The sequence below is a fragment of the Aptenodytes patagonicus genome, chromosome 7 (assembly GCF_965638725.1).
Source record: "Aptenodytes patagonicus chromosome 7, bAptPat1.pri.cur, whole genome shotgun sequence".
NCBI lineage: Eukaryota > Metazoa > Chordata > Aves > Sphenisciformes > Spheniscidae > Aptenodytes > Aptenodytes patagonicus.
The window spans coordinates 1,193,875-1,216,134 of record NC_134955.1 but is presented as its reverse complement, the minus strand read 5'-3'; the positions used below and the strand labels follow the sequence as shown (position 1 = coordinate 1,216,134).

Here is a 22,260-nt window from a genome sequence, read left to right as displayed (position 1 = left end):
CATTACCGCAGGCTGTGATCTTACTAGATCTCATGAACTAAACAGGGTTGGGCCTGCTTCGTACTTGAGTGGGAGGTCTCCGAAAGCCTCGAGTGCTTCGCGAAAGAGCATTGCTAATCCAAATTCATTGTAGGTCAGTTTTGAGCCAGTAAGGTGGCAAGGTGGCAGGTGGCTCTGTGTAGCTGAAGCATCACGCTGGCCTCCCACAGCTGTCCTGGTTCATAGTGCTTTTCCCAAAACAGAGTGCTAATTCTGTGTCTGATCAACACGAATGCTCTGCAGGTACCAGTGGAAAGTGCAGAGAGAGTATTCAGTAGGCAGAACGTAATTACCCAAAGGGAATTAGGCCAAGACATCAAAGTGATTTACAGCTTTGGCATGAATCCTCTTTTCTTTTATATATAGGAAGATCAGAGGCACAGAGGGATAAAGGATTTTAAAATTCTCTGCAGCACAGGTTGCCCCAGAGTTTTGATGGCAAGGTTGGAATGCTTTTTAGCAGCTGTTTTGTTTTTTGGCTTTTTTTTTCCTTTAAAAAGCATGTGCTTTAAAAGGTCCCTTTTAAACTGCCTTAATTTGGAGGTCCTTAAAGTGTAGCACCCATCCTCTAACTGATTCTTGAAAATCCGCATCCGTGGGGCTTCCCCTAGTCATGCAGCTTATGTTGGGCAGACCCGGAGACAAGAACCTAGAGCTCGTGACTCCAGTCTGCTACAAAATGTACTAGGCCATAGTGGCATAACACGCAACTGATTCCTGACACTTCTTTCTTCTCGTTAATCTAACTGTCCCTTTTTCTTTCTTCCACTTTCATATTTGTTCTTCTCAAAGCCTAATGCTTTCTTCAGGCCCCAGCAGTGGGGTTCACCACGCAGCCCTGCAGCCAAAGCCCAGTCTCTTCCATCAGATCAGCCTGCATCCGATTTCCCCAGGATGATCTCCGAAGCTGGGACCCCCCAGAAATCACCAACAGCGGAGAAGGCAATTGCACTGCCACAAGGCAGGCCGTCACCGGCAGGGTCTCCGAGGAACCGACAGACTCAGACTAGTTCTAGCAACCTTCACCTTCCCCAGGACTCTTCTGTGAAAGGGCAGCTGGCCAGTGAGGACCCGGTGGTTGTGACTCATGAGCAGTTCAAAGCTGCCCTTAGGATGGTAGTGGACCAGGGGGATCCCCGGACATTGCTGGAGAATTATGTAAAGATTGGTGAAGGGTCCACAGGTATCGTCTGTATTGCTCGAGAGAAGCACTCAGGGCGGCAGGTGGCAGTGAAAATGATGGATCTGAGAAAGCAGCAGCGCCGGGAGCTCCTTTTTAATGAGGTGAGTGTAGTGACGAGAGGTGGGGTTCTGCTGTCCACCGTAAAGCCATGGTAACAGTTGGTGTGGTAAAAAGAAGGGAAGAGCAGGAGACATCTTCCTTTTAACAGAATTATGCTAGTACTAAGAAGAAAAATGACTGGGGGGATGGAGGCTACTGCGTTGTACTCATAGGGTTGTGCATGCTTGCTTTGTTGGATAAGATTAAGTGTTGTTAGTGATTTTTGTGGTTGTCAATTGTCCACTGTGTTTTTACAGGTGGTGATAATGAGGGATTATCAACATGTCAACGTAGTGGAGATGTACAAGAGCTATCTAGTGGGAGAGGAGCTCTGGGTGCTGATGGAGTTCCTGCAGGGGGGAGCCCTCACAGACATTGTGTCTCAGATCAGGTACGAAGCAAAATCCAAACCGTCAACACTTGTGTTCCCACCTGACAGGCAAGAGCAGTCGAGTGGAGATTTCTGGGAAGAATAGTTTCCCTCAGAGATCTTGTGACTGCAGTGCCCTGAAACTATTACACTTTGTAACTGTCATCCATTTGAAGTATGCGATAATACTTCTGATGTAGAAGGGACCTCATTTACAGTACTGATCCCTTTAGATACTGACTATTCATCTACTTGATGACCTTCCCTGTAAAACACAGTACTCATCAAAATTATTGTAGTAAACAATATCTGTTGTATTCTGGCCAGGAAGCTCATTGAATAAGTATTAAAGAGCATGCAGAAATAGTTTTCAGTGGTACAACCTTAGTGAGGTTGAATTTGTGGCTAACTCCTCTGGAGAAGTGCAGCAGAGCCTTGAGATCTGGACTCCTTCCCAAATTTCATTGCCTAAAGATAGCAACTACTGGACACTCTCCTAAATTTGTTTTCTTATCCACACCACTTCATATTAATTAATGACCAAAGTATTCCTGTAGGGCAAAGAAGTTGTTCTCAAATGGCCTCTAGAGTCCCACTCACAAGGTGTTCCGGAGATGCAGTTGTGATGATTGTGTCTTACCCGTGACCCTGGAGCACTGTCGTCCTGCTTCCGAGCAGTCCTGGGGGGCTGTAAACTGGTTCAGGGAATGCCAATGAAAAGACTGACCAAGAAAGTCTGTAGGATGAGCTTTCCTCTTTTGAAGATTCAGAATCTTAATTGGATTGCAATTAGGTAGTATTGCTAACACTAATTGTATTTACTTTTTTTAATCATAGTATGCCTTTAATTCACTTACATGCTTTGACTAGCCTTTACTGATCCTGTGGTGGATTTAAGGCATACATCTTGCTCTGTTGGATTCTCTGTTTTGGATTTGCATCTGTGATGTGTTTGGGAGGCATAAAAAAGCATGTTGTCCTTTGTAGCCTCTACAACCCCACCTGTAAGGAGTGTCTTGGAGACACTTAGATGGCCAGGCCCTCCAGCATTGAGTTCAGAGGCACATCTCGGGGTCTGAGAACCAAGGTTTTGTTGTAAGTCATGTACCTGCTCCTGGACAGGAAAAAGAACATTTAGTCCTCAAGAGTGCTGAGGTATGGCATTGCAGAGCCAGCTCAACTCTTGTAGCTCTTAGCTGGTATTAGAACCAATGGAACTACAGATAAAAAAAGAAAAAAATATTCTGAAGAGGTTTATGAAGGGTCTGTGTAGTTTATATCCACCAGTGAAACTGAATTCCATTGTGGGACCTCAGCCTAGGTTTGAGTTATTTTACAAAGCCTTCCTTTGAACCTCTTTACGAATGCTTGTTTTTCCACATAGTGGAAACAGGATCTGTTATAACCGTAACATTTATCAAAAATAAGCTGCAGGCCTTTATCAGTTTTTCACAGGGAGGAAAATACCCTCATTCCTTTCATTAAACATTTGCTGAAGGTGATAACTGATTTGCATCTCCAGGAGTGAGCTAATCCTCTAGTAATCTATTTTACACTATGCAGTCACTTGACTGAAACCAAATTCCATACGTGACAAGCTGAAAGTATACCTCTTGTTAGAGCTCGGAAGTGTATCCGCTTTTCTTACAGCTTGTGCGCTATGAAATGAAAAGCACTGTTTCTGAATAGGTTAGGTTCTTCATTGGAGAAGTCCCTCTCCCGTTAGAGGTTAAATCATAATGGCAAAAGTAGCCCTCTGCCATCCTTCAGATATATTTGCCATCAGCATGGCACAGTGCAGCCACAACGTGCAGCGTCCTGGTCAGATGGTCAGTTTGGTAGAGTGAGATATGGAATACCAAACAAGCAATGGAAGTATAAATTTCTCAGCTGATGGTGCAACCTCCTTCATGAATGTGTAGAAATTGCTCTTATGTATTTAGAAGGTACTGGTGCACTCTGCACAGTTCTGCCTTCTGAGTGCTCTCTTCTCCTCAGTCTTACTTGCAGACCTGGATTTGAGGAGGTGTCATTTCTATGCCCTCAACTGGGAATTGTTTGAAACAACTGCTAGAGACAGGCTGAGAATCAAAAGTACTCAATTTGGGTACTTCAGCTATTCTTTGAAATACTTAATTTCTAGCATTGCTCAGTATAAATGTGCAGAGAACACTGTCACTGTCCCTAGTTACAGGAGATAATTTTAATTTCTACCATTTTCACTTATATTTGATCATCAAGGTTCTTGTGTTGGTATTCCAAACAGCAAGAGCTTCTAAAGATAAGGTTCTCGGTGCTCATACTTAGTGTGCTAGCAGAGAGGTAAAACTCAGGAGTGTCTTCCCTGCTTGTAACCTGTGCTGCCTTTAGTTAGGTATATAAGAGTATCCAAAGCACCTAGCTGCATGAACCCAGTAAAGGATCCCTATATTCTGTATTGAATTAAGTGTTTAGATGCTTTCTGGATAAAGTTGCACAATATGCCTTGTGAACAATAGCTTTACTATATTTGCTTAAAAAAAAGCTGTCTCAACAGTTACTGTGGCACCTTGGCATGAAGAAGCAGTCTTGCCTATCAGAATTGCTTGAAATAGCATCTTGCAGAATGAATTTAGATACAAGATTTATAATGCAGTTTCTCTGTATTAGACTTATGAAAACTTAAAATTGCTAACCATCAAGAAAAAAATGTTTTCAACAGTAAAAGACAGCCATAGAAGAACAGTAAAAGTGAGATAGTACATGGGGAACCAAAATATGTATCTGCAATTCAACTCCAAAATTGCGCTGTGCCTGTAAAGAGGACCTGTGACTGAGTACTATCCACTGCCCAGGACAATGCAGTTTAACTCCTGTGTCTTTAATTTCAGGCTCAATGAAGAGCAAATTGCAACAGTGTGTGAATCAGTGCTGCAGGCTCTGTCATATCTTCACTCTCAGGGGGTCATCCACCGAGACATTAAGAGCGACTCCATTCTTTTGACGCTGGATGGAAGGGTATGTTTCCTCAGACAAATTGTTTCCTGTCTTCTGCTGCTGTAGCCTTAGTCTGTCTCCTTATTTCCTTTCTGTTCACAATCTCTTGTTTGTACCTCGTCCTCTTACTCCCTTTGTCGTCTTTGTCTTTGGTGTTTCCCTCTGTGTTGTTTAAAAATTATTTTTAAGGTTGGTTGCTTTTCTCTTTGTACAGGTCAAACTCTCAGATTTTGGCTTCTGTGCTCAGATCAGTAAAGATGTACCTAAAAGAAAGTCCCTGGTAGGTACTCCCTACTGGATGGCTCCAGAAGTTATTGCAAGGATACCATACACTACCGAGGTAAGGGACCACTTCCCTAATACCAGGAGAGGTAGCAAATAATATTCTGAAGTGTCACAGGAAAATAACTATTGGCTTTTCTAGGAAGAGCCTCTAGAGTCTATTTAAAATATAAATTCAACTATGACTACAGATTTGATTGTGATGATATCAATATTTCCTAAAACAGTAGAAAAACAGGTTGTTCTGCTTCTGGGAGCAAGGTGTAAACTTGCTCTATTCTTACAAGCCTATGCCAAGCTTCAGGTATATCTGCTGTAGTGTGGACAGATGTTAGCAAGGAGCAGCCTGTGATGCGATATGGATCAGTAAATCAATCAATGCCACAAAGGGAGGGGAGGAGAGGAGGGAAGGCACAGATGGGAGCTCTGAAATTATGGGCAGGTGGCAGCAGAGTGATTAGTTTTGTTTGCTTGTGCTACACCTGGTTGGTTGGTAGTTACTTGTAGACCTTTTGCATGCTGCAACACCAGTGTGGCTCAGTCCTGGGTGGAAAGCTGTCTTTGTTAAACTGCGGTAAGGAGTCCAATAGCATCAAGTGGGTTAATGTTTTACTCTCTCGGTAACATTTGTCCTGGGTGGGGTGTTGCAGTCTTTGTGAAAGCAACAAAGCAAGGACCTGTTGCTCTGAACTGCGTGTATTGATGTGACATTGGCTCCCGCAGGTGGATATCTGGTCTCTGGGGATCATGGTGATAGAGATGGTGGATGGAGAACCCCCCTATTTTAGTGATTCTCCAGTCCAGGCAATGAAGAGACTCCGTGACAGTCCTCCTCCCAAACTGAAAAACTTCCACAGGGTGAGCATGCTGGCCAACACTCATACACCTGATGATTATCATGGGGAAACATCCTATCAGCCATTCCTGGTAAAGCTGGCTATGAAAGTGATCTTGCTAGGACATGTTTCTTGGGGAACTTCTTTGGCCCTGGTGCCTCAGTGGATGCAAGCTGCTGCTGACAGCTAAGGGCTGGTTTGGGAAATAGTCCAAATAACGTAAGGTCACTTGGGCATAAACCTGATAATGCAAATCAAAGCTGCTTCAGGTGGACCCAACAGTTAATAGCTTGCTGATGTTGACAGAGTAGCTCATCATCCAGGGAAGCAAATAGGAGGATCCTTGCTCTTGAGAGTTTCTGGCTTCACGGTTTTCAGGACTGCAAAGGCTGCATTATGGTCAGAGTGGGAGAGCTCAGTACAGACAGTAGCTCATGGAGACACTGCAGCTGCTTTGAACATGAACTCAGCTTCATGGTTTCCTGTGAAAAAGTGGCAGTGACATAAGAAATACAGTGATTACCTTTTAGTCGCCACTTAGAGCAGTCCTCCTTACATTTCAGTCCAAGCCTCTGAGATCAAATAGCTTCTGCAGCATTCTGAGCTATCCGGCCTTTCCAATTAATCAGAATATCTGCAGCTGCTAAAACTGAATTATTTAACAGAGTAGACTGCTGAACTAACAGCATACACTCAAACATCAACAGCTGCTCTTTCCTCATTGCCTTTGCAACACTAGTTAAAATTTCAAGGTCACATTCTGGACCCAGTGCTTGTACTCCTTAGGCAGTGTAAAGCCAGTTCTGGTCTGGATCGCAGACCTTGCTTGGTGAGATGACTCTACCACGGGCTGTGAAAGCCAGAGCCATTTATAGACTTGCTCTGCTCCACTTTGTCCTAGGAAGCAAACTGGCTTCCAGCAGACCTCTGGATTGCCAGGCCAGTGGCCATCCTCCTCCGTCTGCCTGCTGTCTGAGTGGAGCTCAGCACCAGCTGTGGATCCAGCCCTCCATTCTGATTACAGTCAATGGCTCACCGGGGTCAATTACTGTAGTACTGGGTGCAACAGGTTAAACGGACGCCACCTGGGATCATCTCTGCTGCTTTTCTAAAGCATAACTAGATTTATTGATAGAGTGATAAAGGCTGGATCCTGGCACTCGTACTTAGCTGCGTTGTGCCTTCTCCCTCTAGCAATCCCAGTGAAGTCGTTCAAAGCGCTCATGAAATAAGCAGTAGCTCAGTGTGAACAGTATTTCATGATCTACTTCTAAGTTAACCAGAGCTGGGAAAATGCCCCCAATCTAAAATGAATGTAATTAGCGGCAGTAAAATAAATAAATATATACCAAGTTCATTTTTTATTCAGTTTTAATGATGCAGAGGATTACCACCAGCAAGAGACGTGCAGTGCCTTTAAGTGGTTCTTGGGTCTGGCTGCTCAACAGGCTTTTACACATCTTTCAAAGGACAAACCTGCTGAGGTCATTTAGGTTTTTGATACACTGTTCTGCAGTTTCTTCATCTTCTTGTATCAGCAGCATCAGGTTTCCAGGCTCTCAAAACCTATTTGGGAATCCTATTTAACTACTTTTTCCACAATCTGTGGCCAGTAAAAGAATGAATTGATCAACCCTTCACACCCGAAGTGATGTGCCTCGGGTAGCAGGAATTCTGTTGAATTTTTGAGCTGAAATGCAGAAAGATTAAATAACAAAATGGGAAACAAAATTAACTTAGATGGAAGGACATCTTAATTTGCTGTGCCCCATTAAAAAGAAAACAACCTGTGCAAATGTTGTGCCTACTGGTGACAGAAAGTTACTACTGTAGGGTAAAAAGCATGCTATCGCGTGTTACATTTCTGTGCAAAAGCAGGGTTACAAAGTTGAAATGTACAGGATCCTTTTTAACCAAACCTGCCTCAGCAACCTGTTGTCGCGTGAACTGTTGCCTGGTTCCTTTACGAGGTTGACTTGCTTGGTTGCTTTTTCACAGACCTCCCCAGTTCTGAGAGACTTCTTGGAAAGGATGTTGACACGGGATCCGCTAGAAAGAGCAACAGCACAAGAACTTCTGGATCACCCCTTTTTGCTCCAGACAGGACTTCCAGAGTGCCTGGTTCCCCTTATCCAACAATACAGAAAGCGTACCTCTACCTGCTGACTTTACCTAAGGGGAAATGCTAGGAAAAAGTAATGTTTATTTAAAAAAAAAAAAAAAAAAAAAAAATCAAGAGACCAGGCAGTCTCGTCCTGTGAATGGTGCTTGGAACTTGTCAGCGATCTTTTTAGAGGATGAATGTGAATACTGTCCTTGCATTCTCAGCCTTTTGTGGCTTCTCTTTTGCTGAAGACAATCAATACATACTAGATGCAAATAAGACCAAGTATGTCTCAAGAATAAAGCAGGTGTTTCATGACTTGTGGATCGCTTCTTCCGAAGAATGGCATTTTAAAGCGGAGTCTGAAGTTGCGTATCTGAACGTCTGCAAGTTCCTGCAAACCTTGGCTGCTGACTACTGAACTGGAACAATATTTCCCAATTAGAAATGTGATCTTTGTTTCCTTAGTTGTACACTGGAGTCTTGAGCTGACTCAAATGTACATTTTGGGGCACAGACCCCTTTAAACTCTCAAACAATGCACAAAGACTTGACAGTTTTCCTCTGAGACTTTTTCACAGATGATTTTAATTTCCTTCAGTTAAATGTGGACCTAGAAAACTCTACATATTTTCCTAGGGAGCAGATGTGATATGTATATATTTGTTTCTAAATGGCTCTCTTGCATCAACATGCTTCTCTTTTGCTGAGGAATATGTATGGTTTAGTGGTCAATCTTGAATCCATTTCATGATCTTAAACTTTTGGAGGGGGGAACCCTCGGATACAGGCCTCAAAACAGACTCTGTAAAGACAGGTGTTCTTGCCACCAGGATCTTGCGGTTGAAAATTCACAATATGCAACACCTCCATTGCTGGGTGGAATGGAGAGTCTGTGAAAGCTTGTTCCTGTGTTTGGTTTCCAGGCACCTTTCTTTCCAAGTCCTTTCTCCCAAGAGAGGCTGAGAAATGCTGCCCCGAGACAATTGTCGGGTAGCGCTTTGGGGATGCTCTAGGAGACTGAATGAAAAAGTTTCAGCTGCCCTGCATATCCCAGGAGAGATTTTTGTGTTCATGTGAGGCGGTTTGTTGAGCCTCTGTCTCCTCTGCTTGCTACTGCAGAACATCGGGAGAAGAGAAACTTTTGATGTATGTTTTGTTATTGGTATGCCCTTCTCCACCATTCCTTTGCTGATACATTCGGAAAGTTACTGGTTGTTTAAACAGCTCTTTCAGTTATTTTAAAATAGATTTAGATATTTTGTATGATACACTTTCTGATCAGTGAGATAGTCAAGGTAATTGGACTCTAGGTCAGGATGTAACATTGTACAGTAACGGTGTGTATTGTTGTGAGGTCTCAAGAATATAATCTTACATGTGGAACCGGGATCCTATTTTGAAACTCCAGATACAAATTTATTGGAATTTAAGTTATTCTTGGGACAGTCCTGCTGTCTCAGAAACTAACCTCATAATTGCATTTTCTTCAGAAGATGTTAATAATCTCTATCCTCTGCTATTTACTCCAGTTACAGATCCTGCTTCAAAATTGAAGCCACAGTTGATTACTTGAAGTAATTTGGGATGGAATTCATCTGCACTGATGCCAGCCATTTAAATGGTGGGCACCCAGTCTGTGAAGCGTATAGATTGGCTCTGTAGACCAAGGCGAGAGGAACACCTCCGGAGGGTGATTCATCTCCATTATCTCAGATACCTGCTGAAGGATGAAATCGCTGTCTCTCGATACCACTCTGCCTGTGGCCAGTAGAGGGATCGTAGGTGGTTTGCCTAGACTGGATGTCTAAGTTTGGGGCTGATGAAGTTGGTTGAAATGAATTCGTTTAGCTCCTCCTTAGCTGCACTGGAAAATTTTTGATGTAAAATGTTTCTGTATTCCAGATATACTGCTTTTTCTAATGCAAAAGAGCAGGGCTTTGAAAAGATTTATAATTTGAAACAAACGATCCTGCTCGTCTGTAGATGTGAATCCTTTGCACTTGTGTTTTAAATTAAAGTAGATCTTGATTTATTCATAAGCCTGTTGCGGTGCTGAGATGCTTTAAAATGTGTCTGTAGTTCAGAGATGTAAGGGAAGTGTGAACCTTGAAGTCTGGTCTAAGCTATTCTGTGGCTATGTGGCTTTTAAAACAAGAAGGGACTATAGCAGAAGCCTGGATCCTGAAACAAACATTTCTTGGGGACAGGGATGACAGGTTTAACATCTAACACCGTTTTATACTTTGGCCCAAGTCTGACTAAACACAGTGAGGGAAGGCCCTTGAAGGATTGCATTCAGGTATCTTATAAAATTTTAAAAACTCATTACCGTATTTGTGAAGAATGCAGAAAGTATCCATCTTCCTGTCCAATACAGAATTAAGTATCTGATTCTTGTGTTTCTCTCTTTACAGTTCGTGCATGGCATATTGCCAATTAATTGCTCCATTACTTCGATGAGTGTGAAATCAAATATAAATCCTAAGATAAACCTAGATCAGTTAAAAAATTGAAGCTCTGTCTCCAGGGCCAACAGCTCCTTCCCTAAGAACCAGGCAGCCAGTCAGGAGAATTACAATAAGCAGAGCAGGTTTGTAATTTGCATTGCAGTAGTATTCAGGAGCGAGATTTCTTGTATGCTAAGTGATATCTAAGTGCATACAAAACGTAGCCTCTTCTCTGAAGAGCTCATAGCCTACTCAGTGGGTAATTATGCTTTGAGATGTTGTTACCTCTGAATATCTTTTCGTATGTGCTTTCAACAAGGTTACACTTACATCTCAGGGTTTTCTGTTGTTTTGTGTCATGTTTCACCCGAATCGTTCCCTTTTATTTTTCCTTCCTGTCAGCCTTGCCGGTATTGAGTCTTTTCCATGCTGCTGGCAATCACCACATAGAAGGCCTTTGAAGATGGCAGGTTGAATTTATATGCGCAATTTGCTGAATCAAACGGGGAGTCTGTGACTGCTGTCATCTCCCAATTGCTCTTGTTTATATATAATGGTGCCTGTCCTCCTCAAACAGGGCTCTGTGCTATCGAATGCAGCAGCTTATTATCCCCTTTATTTCAGAACGGGACAAATCTTTCTCTAGAAGCCCCTATCTTTTAACCAGTGATTACAGAAGGACCCTAGATCAAATGAGGCTCCCAACTTTTAAGATTGTTCAGTCTGGTGAGAAGAATCCTATGCTTCCCCCCTGTAGCCTGGAGAAAGCATTTTGCTGTGCCCTAGGTCCTAGTCTATAAATGGGGATAATAATAAGTAGTGAATCTTGACCATGTGGGGATGTGTGTGCGGCAGGGAGAGTGTCTCTGAAATACAGTAGCTACTGTGCAGCAATTCCTTCTGTAGTAGCAATAGTCATGTCAGCACCGTATCTTTATTACGGAGGTAAAAGATAATTTTGGATCATTCAGTACAAATTGAGCCTGAACTGTAGCTCTCAACTGGATACAGTTTGTAGGAATATCTAGAGCAGCTTGCGGTATGCAGAGTGGCCACTGAATATTTGAAGGCAAAGTTTCCTGTAATTGCAGGAAAGGGAGCGGAGAGAACTGCCTGAACACACTGTCCATTCTTCAGTTAGAAACTGGGGCATCGTAGTTGTGCAAACTGGAAGGAAATGAGTTACTCTTGCTTACAAAGGAGGAGAGGATGGCCAGGCATTTGTTTGGAGCTGCAAAGAGACATCAAAGGCCTTTACTGCTGCATTAGGTCCCTTACTGCTTAGGGAATGATGATAGAAATAAAGCTAAAGCAACCAGCTATGTGCATTTTCTGGCTATTTGCTTCTCAATGTTTGGTTGACAGCATCATATTCATAGGGATCTGCATCTATTCACCACAGCAAACTGATTTGCTTTTGCAGTGACCTTCAGGCTTTTACTCGTGCCTGTAAAGTGCTCTGAAAACGTGAAGGGCATGATGATAACAAAGGTGCTAATAGCAAGCCAGCCTGCCGAGGAGAGCTGCGCTCACCCTGACTTTCCCACTACCACCAGTTCCACTGGACAGTGACGAGACGGCAAGGGGAAGCTTTCCACCGGGTTGGGCTTCTCATCTGAAAGTGTGTGCCATGTTAGTCTTTTAGGGGTTTTTTGTTTTTTTTTTTTTTTTTCTTTTTTTCCTAAATGTCAGTGCTGAATTCTCATTAGGAAAGCTGCCTGCAAAGGTGTTGGCCAAGAGATGAGTTCGACTGCTGTGTCTTTTGTTAGTAATGCTCTTGTTTTAGAGAGTCCCTGTGCTGATCCTTCAGGTGCAGTGTCTTGTATTTGTATCCCTTGTTGTGGCTGGAGTCCTCCTTTGCTTAGGGATCTCCATTATTTAATTTTTTAAGAATATAGTACAAAGTTTGGGCTCCTGAAAATAAGTATTTTGGGCAAGAGAATTTAGTGGTAGAGAATGAGATTTAAACTATGCCCCATAAAAGTTGAAAATGTGGAAAGAATCTAAGATTGTGCCTAAATCTGCTGCTGTTCAGTGTCTGACCAGGCACTACTGTTGTCTTAATTACCGTTGAATTTGGTTTCTGTATGTAACAGCCTCATTACAGAGACCTATCTGATCCAACTACCGTATCACCCTGTGGTCAGCAAGTATCCTACGGTAAGCAAAAGCACAGGCAGGGCTCCACGGCTGCTTGAAGAAATCTTCAAGGATGTCTGAATTCTGTGGGAAGAAATAGTGCTGGAAAATCAGAAGGTGGCATTTCTCGTCCGGAGTACGTAAGTAACCAAATGCTGGTGTGACTCTGTGAGCTGTTGTGCTGCTGGAGGGATGGTCAGAATCCATCGTGTGTTGTGTGAAACCCCTACAGTAACATTTCTTTTAGTGCCTTTATCTTTTGTCCGTTTCTCATCTTGCAGAAATGCAATTCCAATTGTCTCCCCCATCCCACCGGGGGGGGGGGGGGAGAGGAGGGGAGTGAGCAAGCGGCTGCGTGGTGCTCAGTTGCCGACTGAGGTTAAACCATGACAAGAAATTTCATCACATTTTGTGTGGAGACAGTATTCTGTCAGGAGGAGCGTCGGCACGCCTGGCCTCTGAGGCATGAAGACTGCTTCCCTTCAGTGGGGAAAAGTGTTGATGCAGAATGTGGTCTGTACTTCATCTGAGACGTGGCTTTGCTTACAGTTAGCGATTCTTCTGTATACGCTCTGAAAAGTACATTTAGAAGGTATTTTTTTAGCAGAAAGATGTAATCTGCGTAAAACATCCACCTGTTTTTCATGAAATTCTGCATAAATCGCCTGATAAAGCTGTGCCAGTGCTTTCTTTAAAAACAGAAGGGTTGCACAATAGAAACTGTGATGTGGTGTGTAAGGGTACAAGTCATCATGGTGTGTTTTCTTCCTCAGGCTTCAAGCGTCAGAGGATATTAATAACATGAATCCAAACTGCTGAAGTTAAGTTTTCTTACATCTGTGTCATGGCGTAGCTGAGCTATGATTGTTTTTCGAAATGTCCACACCTTTAAAAAAGCCTCACGAAGAGCATTTTACTCTGGCATTGTTGCAGCCCTTGCTTTGGCCAACCAATTTATGGTGTTCGAAGGCTGTCAGAGAACTGATGCTCTGCTTGGAGATGATGGCAAAAAGAGCCGAAAAGGTTGGAAGAGGAGAGTACTGGGTTCAGCCCGCTGTGTATTGACCTCGAAATGCTCACAGGCAGTATGAGAGCTCTCACTGAAGGGCGCTGCTGAAGAGTTGGCGCGATGCAGTAATGAGAGGTCTCTAGGCTGGAAAATGAAGCAATTGGGGAATTCTGATGGGCAGCGCTGGGTAAGTTGGCGCAGGCTGGAGGGAAAGAGGCTGGAGCGGTGGTATCTCTCGTTACGAGGGCTGCAGCTTGCGCCGGTGCAGTAGGTGGGGAGCAGCCTCTGAAGTGAGACTGAGCCTGCCTGATCTGGCTTAAGAGTCTTTGTCCTGTCACGTGCTGCGTGGAGGAAGGGAGCGCATCCTTCCCCTTTCCCTGCAGCTGCCATTGGGGCTGTCCCTGTCCCTGTGAAACACGTTCTTTTTTAGGTGGTGGTGTCAGGGGAGAGAGGAGTGAAAACTTCCACTAACCCAGGCCCTGCTGTTCCCCCCTGGCTTTACATGTCTGTCTCTGTAACTTGGGTTTATTCTGTTGGGTTCATTCACTGTAAGGATTTGAAGGAAAAAAGTAACCCCTGGTGCTTTGGCAATGTGCATGGAGAGGGGGGCACCCCATGTCCACCTTTACGCCTGAGCTAGGTGTCCGAGTTCCCTCCAGAGAGAGAAGGGATGAATTGTCCTTTAAAGTAACCTCCAGACAACTTCTCTGGAGGGGCTTTGGATGGCCAGTATGGACTGGGTGGCTGAAGCTGGCGACAAACCCCCGTTTAGCCAGCACGAGGGCTGTGTTTCTGCAGTGCTGGATGTTGTGTGTGCAGCAGAAGGGTGGGATAAACAAACACTTCAGTCTGTGTTGAATTGTACATATGCCATGTAATGACATACAGAGCAGGTGGTGGCTGTTGTGCCCCTAGAAATACAGTTAGAAACGGCTCTGAACAGCTTTTGTTATCAGCAGTCTCAGGCTGTAAAACAGTGAGCATTGCGGATTTATATTTATGGTGATGGGAAGTTTGCACGTACTTAAGGGCAGTTCCTTGTTTTCCTGGTTGCATCCACGTGCGGCTGGATCTAGGGGAGTAACTGCAGGCACCGTTGCGTGGCTGAGAAACGCAGATTGACCGTTACTAATGTCTGGCGATACCTGGTGCTTAGCAGTGACTGGGGAGCCCCACTCAGGGCCAGTTTTTCTGGGTGGGTTTTCAGTGTGTTTCTCCATTTGCAGTTTTTCCTCACTGTTACGATTGCGGTGGCTCTGCTCTGTGCTCTTACTGGGAAAGCAACCCCTCCCCCTGTGCTAATCCCATTTCTGACGCCATCCTTGATCTCCATTGCCAGCCCCGGTATAGAAAGCAGGGGGCTAATGAACATGGGCTCTGGTCTGGAACTGCCAACGCTGCGAGCTGGTTTAAGTCAAAATATTGAACTGCTTCCTGGCTGCAGTTCTACCTTGCTGTGATGTTTGTCATCTTTTTCTGAAGGCCCTCAAACTTCACAGCGTGAGTGAGACTTCAGGGACGAAGGCTGTTCTATAAACCAACAAAATTGATCTAACTGGAGTAGTATTTTACCACTTCCTGAAATAAAGCTTCAGTCCTGGAACAGCAAAGGCAGCTGCTCTCAGCAGAAGGAAGTGGCCATTAGTAACATATATCCACGCCAGAGCTCCACTGTACCAATGACGGAGCCCAACCAGCCGTCAGGACGAGCTAGGGAGGGGACCGAGCTCATGCTGTGGTACCCTGGCATTGCTTGGCCAGAGTTTTGTGGATCTGTTGCTGCCCACAGCAGAAAGGGTTCTGCACCGAGCCCGGTCTGTCCTGGGAGATGCTTCTGCCGGCGGTCAGAGCCAGCGAGCGGCCAGAGAGTTGTGCGTGAGGGGCGAGCGTTGCTGTGGGGTGGGAGAGAACCAGCTGCGAGTGCAAGACTTCGTGTTGCTGTCCTGGCGTGTCTGTGAAGGACCATTCTGTCTCTAGGCAGTCCCTTTGCTGGTCTGAACTAGGACTGAGCCAACATGAGGAGCGTGAGCTCACCAGAATAGTTTTGACTCCTGTTGAAGTGCTTTTCTGACCTGTGCTTGTGAGGAGGAGGAGGCCACTGTATTAGTGAGGCGAGGTTGCCTGTAAGGGCAAGGGGTATCAGGAGCGGTATTTGGACTGTGAGTAATTTCCTTTGCTAGATTTGGTTAAGTACAATAAGGAGTGGAATGAACTGTGCAGAGGAGAATGTGTGTGAGAAGGATATTATGTTTAAAAAAAAAAAACAAAACACCTCACTGCATATTTAATAACTACAGTTGAATTTGAGAACTGAGCACAGATGGCAGAAAACTCTGGGCACCTGATACCTCTATTAACATGTGCGTACATTGGGCAACATTTGGGACTTGCTCCCATATCTGCCAACTGCAATGAAAAAAAAAAAAGTGATCCAATTTTTTTAAGAAATGCAATGTTTTATTTTATTTTTTTTTTTTAGAAAATAAATAAGTCAGAAATTTACAATACATAATTCCAGTATTATGTTAACACTGCAGGGGAGGGATGGTCTCTTCTTGGATGTCAGACCAGGCTTGGAACATCTTGTCTCTCATACCTACTTGAGCTGTTTGTTGGGGTTTTGTTGGTTGGTTGGTTGGGTTTTTTTATAGCATTACAGTCATAATGTGTTTATCAATGCAGTTTCTAGGTGTAACTGTTCTCATGTAACAACCACTGCATGCTGTAGGTTTGCCGTGCCTGAGCTCACTTTTCCAGAAAAGACAGAAACCTGAAGAACAAGTTGAGGGCTGAGTGGGGACTTCCTTAGATTACACTGCAGCATGGCACTTAAAAATTTGGGGAGAGGAGAGAGACTTGCTCCAGTCAGGAACACATCTCTTCTAGTATTGTCTCAAAAGAGGATGGAAGAAGCTCCCTTTTTAGACCATGGTCTCGCCTGTTTCTCTTCTATGACTGGGCTTAAAGATGCTCTGCGGCTCTGTAAGGTAGCAATAAAAGGGGGCTTGAATGGCCAAATAAATACATTGGGGGTTCATCAGCGCAAGGTTCTCTAGGCTGCTGGTGCTAAGACTTGCAGTAGTCCCAGATCTGCTCAATTGCAGGTTGAGGTTTGGGGGGGTCTCATCCCCCCCATTTCTCTTCAGCAGTGTTTAGGGTTTTTTTGTTGTTGTTGTTTTGTTTTTTTGTTGTTTCCTTGAACAATTTGGAAGATTTGACCTACAGTATCTTATCTCTGGGATAAGCATTTGCAATAAAATATTTGCAGTTCCCATTTCCTTTTGTATCCCTATCTTCTTCCACCTCTTTTAATTAAGTCTTGCTATTTACAGGTGTATGACTGGAGAGGGTTGACTTTTTTTTTGGGGGGTGGGGTGGGGTGGGGTGGTGGGATGTCAGGTCAGTTCCCCCCCTCCTCCATTGTGACATCTGGTGACCACAAGTGCCTAATTCCCCAGGGTCCCTGTGACCTGGTGCGGGTATACTTTGGCAGGCCAAACTCCAGTTCTTGGGCTAACATTATTTCAGGACACGATATGATTCCAGGCCAGGATGTGGCTGCTCTGTACTGAAGTATTGCTATTTCCTGCTTTTTTAGGACCCATAAGCAAAGTCTGTCTGAAATGGTACTAGGAAAAGAGTTGGACCATATGTTTCCAGTTCCTTCCTTCTGGATGAGTGAGCATTTGCTGTGTCAAAGCTGTTCGGTGCACGAGGTCATAAAACAGGTGAGAGAAAGTATGTGTGGAGGCAGGGGGCACTGATGCAAGTTCTACATTCACAAAATAAGGCTTTGCTGTCCTAGACAGTGGAAGCGTAAAGATGGCTAAGAGGAACCTACGCTTTTTCTGTTGCAAGAGAAGACCAAGATATTGGGAACCTGGCCCTCCAAGTGTGTTCTGCTGGAAGGTTTTGTGTTAGTGAAGACAGACAGCAGCAAGTATGTGCTAGGGCTGAAAGAGGCTGAGGACCATTTGCCCTTTGAAGTCATATGGCCAGGCAATTTTCACTCAGAGTTAGGCCGTGGAATGAGACTTACCTGTTATGTCACCGAAGGGGAGGACTGCTGTTAGTTACAGGTGCACATACTTCATGAAGAAATGGGAAGTGACTAAAGCTTTGAGGGGAAGGTGTGTGCAGTACTCCTGCAAAGGGAGAGCAAACAGCAAGAGTAGTGTGTAGTTTTCCCCCCAAGGCCCTAAAGAACATGGATATTTGAGGAGTTTGGTTTTCCCAGCAGCAAGGAACAGATTCTACAGATCACTGCTGTGAGCCCTCTGTTGTCATTAACTGAGATGGCAGCGTGTAAAAGAAACACCAGAGAACTGCTTTCTGCTACCTGAATGGATAATTCAATGTGGTTTCTTATGCGCCGTACTCAGCTTTCTCTGTAAGGGACTCTTATGGGCAATATAACTGGCTGGCTCTTTATTTGAGCAACAAAGTTATTTTCAAACAGTTTAGAAATTTTGTTAACTGTTGTTATCCTAAGCCCATAATATGGAACTAATTTAGCTTCATGAGAAAAACTTTCAGTGACGCTCTAAAAATGTCAAATTGCTGTAGATGGGAACTCTGCAAGTGTTTCTGCGGTAGCTGGAGCAAATGCTGAGGCTCTTAGACTCCTCATAGTATGCCTCGTAATTGCTCAAGGAGCCTGCTCAAGACTGGCAGGGTCTTCAGGAGATACGGATCCAGAGCTGAGAACTTGCCTGAAGGCCTGTGAGAGTCAAAGTTAGAATTAGGAGAATCAGCCCCTGGGAATAAGGGGAGGGTGGAAACAAAGAAAGAAGAAAAGCTACAATGCTGGTAACGCACATCTCCACAGAAGGGAATGCTGGTTTATGCTGTGTGGATACCAATGTACTGAAAACTGTCCTCATCTGACTGGGGGGGATGACACACCAATTAAAAAGCCAACACTGGTTGTGCAAGGAAGTGGTATGCTGACAAAAAATGGTCTGAGGTTCTATCAAACTGACCTTCCCTCCTACAAACAGAGGCTGTGTCTACATTAGCAGGTAGTGTTGCCAGAAGGAATGGTGCCACCCACACCTACATGTATTTCAGGAGGCTTTATTCTGGGCTAGCTCTCAGCTGGTTGGAGCGTATTAGGTGGGCTACTGGAGAGCATCTCTCATAGTTACAGTTCGTTCAAAGGGATCTGGCTCTGAGACCACTCTGATATGAAGAGATGCATGTGACAAATGATGAGGGAACTTACTCTGAAAACTGAAGTCTGAATCCAGACTAAAATGTTAACGTAGATGCTGCTGTGAATGCCAACAACTAGCTTGTCTTCAGCCACAGGGCCTTTCACGCTGCTTAAATACCTTAGTGCCAAGGCTGTGGAAGACAAAGAGAGTGAAGCACTCACTCTCTGAAGGGTGATCTCTTTAGACTACTTCCAATACCTAGGGTAATAAAGTAGTAAATGCCTGAAGGATTTCAGGAGTTCCCCAGAACGGAAAGGGGGAGTAGTTTGTCAAGCCAGTCTTTAACTTCACTATGTACCTCCATAAACCTTCTTGAAGTGGAACAGTAAGTAAGGGAAGCATCTCTCAAAATATGCTTTCTTCAATCTCAACATCTGTTTCAGCTCCTGGGGGCTCAGGCACAGCTATTGTAAGTCTTGACACCTCTGCCACTGGGATCTTTTCTTCCAGTTGTGCTGTAGAGCCTTGTTCTCCCTCAGGAACGCTCTGAACTGCTTCCTTCTGAGCCTCTGGCTGTCCAGGAAAGCCTGCTTTTGTATAGTTCTTCACCAACTCCTGCACCTCCATATTCAGACTTTTCAATTTCTCCTCATACTCTGCCACTGCCTCCTGCTGGAGCTGCAAACAGAGACCTCAAATCATTCTCCAAACACTGAAGTTAAGCAGACGTCAGTCTGAGAACGGTATAAAAACCTGCTCTGAGAGAGACCGATATGATGAGATGTTAGCACTTCACAATTTTGGTCTCAACCCTGTATTGAATGATTTGGCAATCTTTGGCTTCCCTGAAGACGAAAGCGCGGAGGATTGCTGATTTACATTATTCTGATTTGCACCACAGTCTGATGAATTGAGACTGCGTGTTCGCTGCACCTCAACCTTGAAAGAGCATGAATGTGTTTTGTGTGTTTTGAGAGTTTGAGGAGCTCAGGGATGAGACTCATCGCTTCTAAAGATGCATTTCCATCACACTTTAAGTGTAAGGGGTTTCTGTATGGTTAGATGAATGCTAGTGCTGGCACAGAGTGTAGGAGTGCAGCACCTCTGACTTAGATCTGTGTAGGCTCCTGTAGAACCACCTTCTAAGTCATTCATTTTCTCAGCGTACTGAGGAGTGGGTGTCTGAAGTGTGTCTGTGGAGGATGAGTGTAGCGTCAATTAAAGAATGCGCAAAGGAAGACTGATCCCCTCTAGTATTTTGGATTTACTGCACTGAGTAACAGCATTGACCCTGAGCTTCATCTTTGCCTTTACCTGGCTTTCTTTCTCCTTGATTGTTCTCAGATTATCGGCCTGCTTTTCTTCCAGTTTCTGCTGATACCTGGCTGTCTTTTCTGTCACCTTTAAAAAGAACAAATTAAAAAAACACTCAAATTTAAGTTTTTATAAACAAATGCTTTAACCATCCCAAGCTTATAACAGCAAGACACAGAGTTAACAGAGCACATGCCCCAATGTCCCCCTCATTTCCAATTCTGAACAATTTCTGCTGGCTCCGAGTTATTTGTGTAGTACTCAGCACTCTGAACTCCAGTGCTAGGGAAGCACTGCAAAAACGTGCACATGTGCGAGCATGTGCACACAGACACAAACATGGGGTCTGTGCAACAGGGGATGGGTCTCTGAAGGGCAAAGATGAGATCCTTAGGGTCTCTTCCCCTTCTGCAAAATTTTGCACATTATTAAATAGATGTGGGGTTACACTGCTCATTAGTTGTGCTTAGAAAAAAAATCCCTGAATTAGAAATGCAAAATATCCTGGACAGCTCTGTTTGCACTGCATCTCTGCCAGGTGGGAGACCCTTATGGACCCGCGGTATTTTAGTAAAGGTAGCAGCTGTCTTCAGCTGCACTTTGGCTGTCTCAGTTACACGCTCAGAGCCCTCGATGCAGTAGCAATTTAATGGGATTCAAATGCCTCAGAGAACTCGCACTCTTGTCTGTGAGACATGCTGATGATGTACACGAGACACCCCCACTTTGCAGAAAACAGAGATGCTGTGGCAGACTGTCACAGGAGAGCTTACCAGTTTGATTGTTTGCACCACTTCCTGAATGTGAGAGTTATTAATTTCTTTCTTCAACCTTTAAAGAAAGGAAATGTAAAAAATCTGTAATCCATCTGTTATCTTTATATAAAACCTGTTTAGCAATTCTGATAAAGTACCATACAGTAAGACAGGACTGCTGGTGCCCACACAGAAAGACAGGTGTGTTACATTCCCATAGTGTCCTCCCACATTGAGGGGTTGCTGTAATTTTAGGAAAGGCAAATAAAACACCGTTCAAATTTGACTGAGACATAAGCCAAATAATTGGATGCAAAATTCTATTTTTTTTTCAGCTTAACAGACAGCAAAAGGACCTTGCTATGAGCTGGAAGCAAAGGAGGTAGCGCACCCTCTTCTGTACCCTTGAACACGTGAAGCTGTTACAGCTGATTCATGTCATGCAGTACTTGAATACACAGGCTCAATAGCAGAGTATTATTTTTATAACCACAAATGGGAAGGAAGGCTGCAGCCATTATATGCCTAAACACAACCTCCTAACTGAAATGATTGCTGAAACTGATTACAAACAGATTCTAGAGAGGCTGGGGAAGACCTGCCTTTGATTCTAGGGGGAGATAAATACCCACCAAGGCGTGAGGGTAGGCAGGAAGTATTTGGAAGTGCTCTTAGGCTTCAGCTGAAGTGACTGGAAGGTGCGTCGTCACATCAGCAAGAAGCTTACTTGTCACGTAAGAGAGCTAAAGAGACAGATGCATGGGAGGCTCATCTTCAAGGTACAATTTCTCCATCTGTAATGACCTCCCCCTGCATTTCCATATCAGCTCCTACTCCCTGCGGCAGGGCAGGGGGCATTTCTAAGGCACTACTCCTCTCAGGCTATTCAGAAATCCAGTAAGTGAAGCCGATCTTGCCGACTGCCTTACACAAAAAAATTAAGCCTATGGAGAAAGATCCGGAAGCCACTGTCAGCAGTGACTGCAGGCGTGACATTATTGCTACAGCTAGGGAGCAGATGTTTGGCTTCACAGCATATATGCCTGTGTACTGGAATGCAATGGAGAAAAAGTGCTAAGCCAGGCGTGAGGGCAGGCCAGCACGCCTTCCCTGACCACTACAGCTCTGCCACTACCTGTTTGGCCGCTTTAAAAAGTTTCCCTGTCGGTGACAGAGACTGTGGTGTAGTGCTGTTCCCTTCCTGGAGCAGGGCAGGACAGCTAGTGTTCTGCATAGACAAAGCCCAGTAACATCTACCCCAGTACCTCTCCTGAGCAGCCTTGTCACTAGTATTCCTCATCATGGTTTGGATTCGGTCCACTCTCTTTGCCTCCAGCTTCTTCTTAATGTCTTTAATATTGCTGTGGAGAGAAAAGAGTGCCGTGAGAGACAGGACTGATTACAAACCCCAGAGACCAAAGCAGCCCTCTGCATTTGCTCTCTGGAGTGCTCTACTGTCCAGAAAAGCAAAGTTTGAGTGATTGTGCAGCAGAAAGCTCTAAGTCTTAAGAATATTTTAAGTCCTGTAACTTTTTTTTTTTAAAGAGA

The 22,260-nt window shown here is 44.3% G+C and overlaps 2 protein-coding genes across 9 annotated transcripts in view; one reads left to right on the top strand and one right to left on the bottom strand.

Moving 5' to 3' along the window:
* Nucleotides 1-9,931, top strand: part of PAK6 (p21 (RAC1) activated kinase 6) — a 40,780-nt gene extending 30,849 nt beyond the window's left edge. For all 8 annotated transcript variants that reach the window (XM_076343642.1, XM_076343647.1, XM_076343646.1 and 5 more), the window contains 6 exons: nt 832-1,323; nt 1,579-1,712; nt 4,562-4,688; nt 4,882-5,007; nt 5,673-5,807; nt 7,784-9,931. In XM_076343642.1, the coding sequence (XP_076199757.1) occupies nt 832-1,323; nt 1,579-1,712; nt 4,562-4,688; nt 4,882-5,007; nt 5,673-5,807; nt 7,784-7,951 (1,182 nt within the window). In that variant the 3' untranslated portion in view covers nt 7,952-9,931. The remainder of the gene's footprint in view (nt 1-831; nt 1,324-1,578; nt 1,713-4,561; nt 4,689-4,881; nt 5,008-5,672; nt 5,808-7,783) is intronic.
* A 5,998-nt stretch (nt 9,932-15,929) lies between these two features.
* PLCB2 (phospholipase C beta 2) overlaps nt 15,930-22,260 on the bottom strand; it is a 49,241-nt gene continuing 42,910 nt past the window's right edge. Inside the window, exons 29-32 of the mRNA XM_076343638.1 lie at nt 21,978-22,073; nt 20,731-20,788; nt 19,958-20,044; nt 15,930-19,321 (exon numbers count right to left, since the gene is read on the bottom strand). Coding sequence (XP_076199753.1) covers nt 19,049-19,321; nt 19,958-20,044; nt 20,731-20,788; nt 21,978-22,073 — 514 coding nt within the window. The 3' untranslated portion in view covers nt 15,930-19,048. The remainder of the gene's footprint in view (nt 19,322-19,957; nt 20,045-20,730; nt 20,789-21,977; nt 22,074-22,260) is intronic.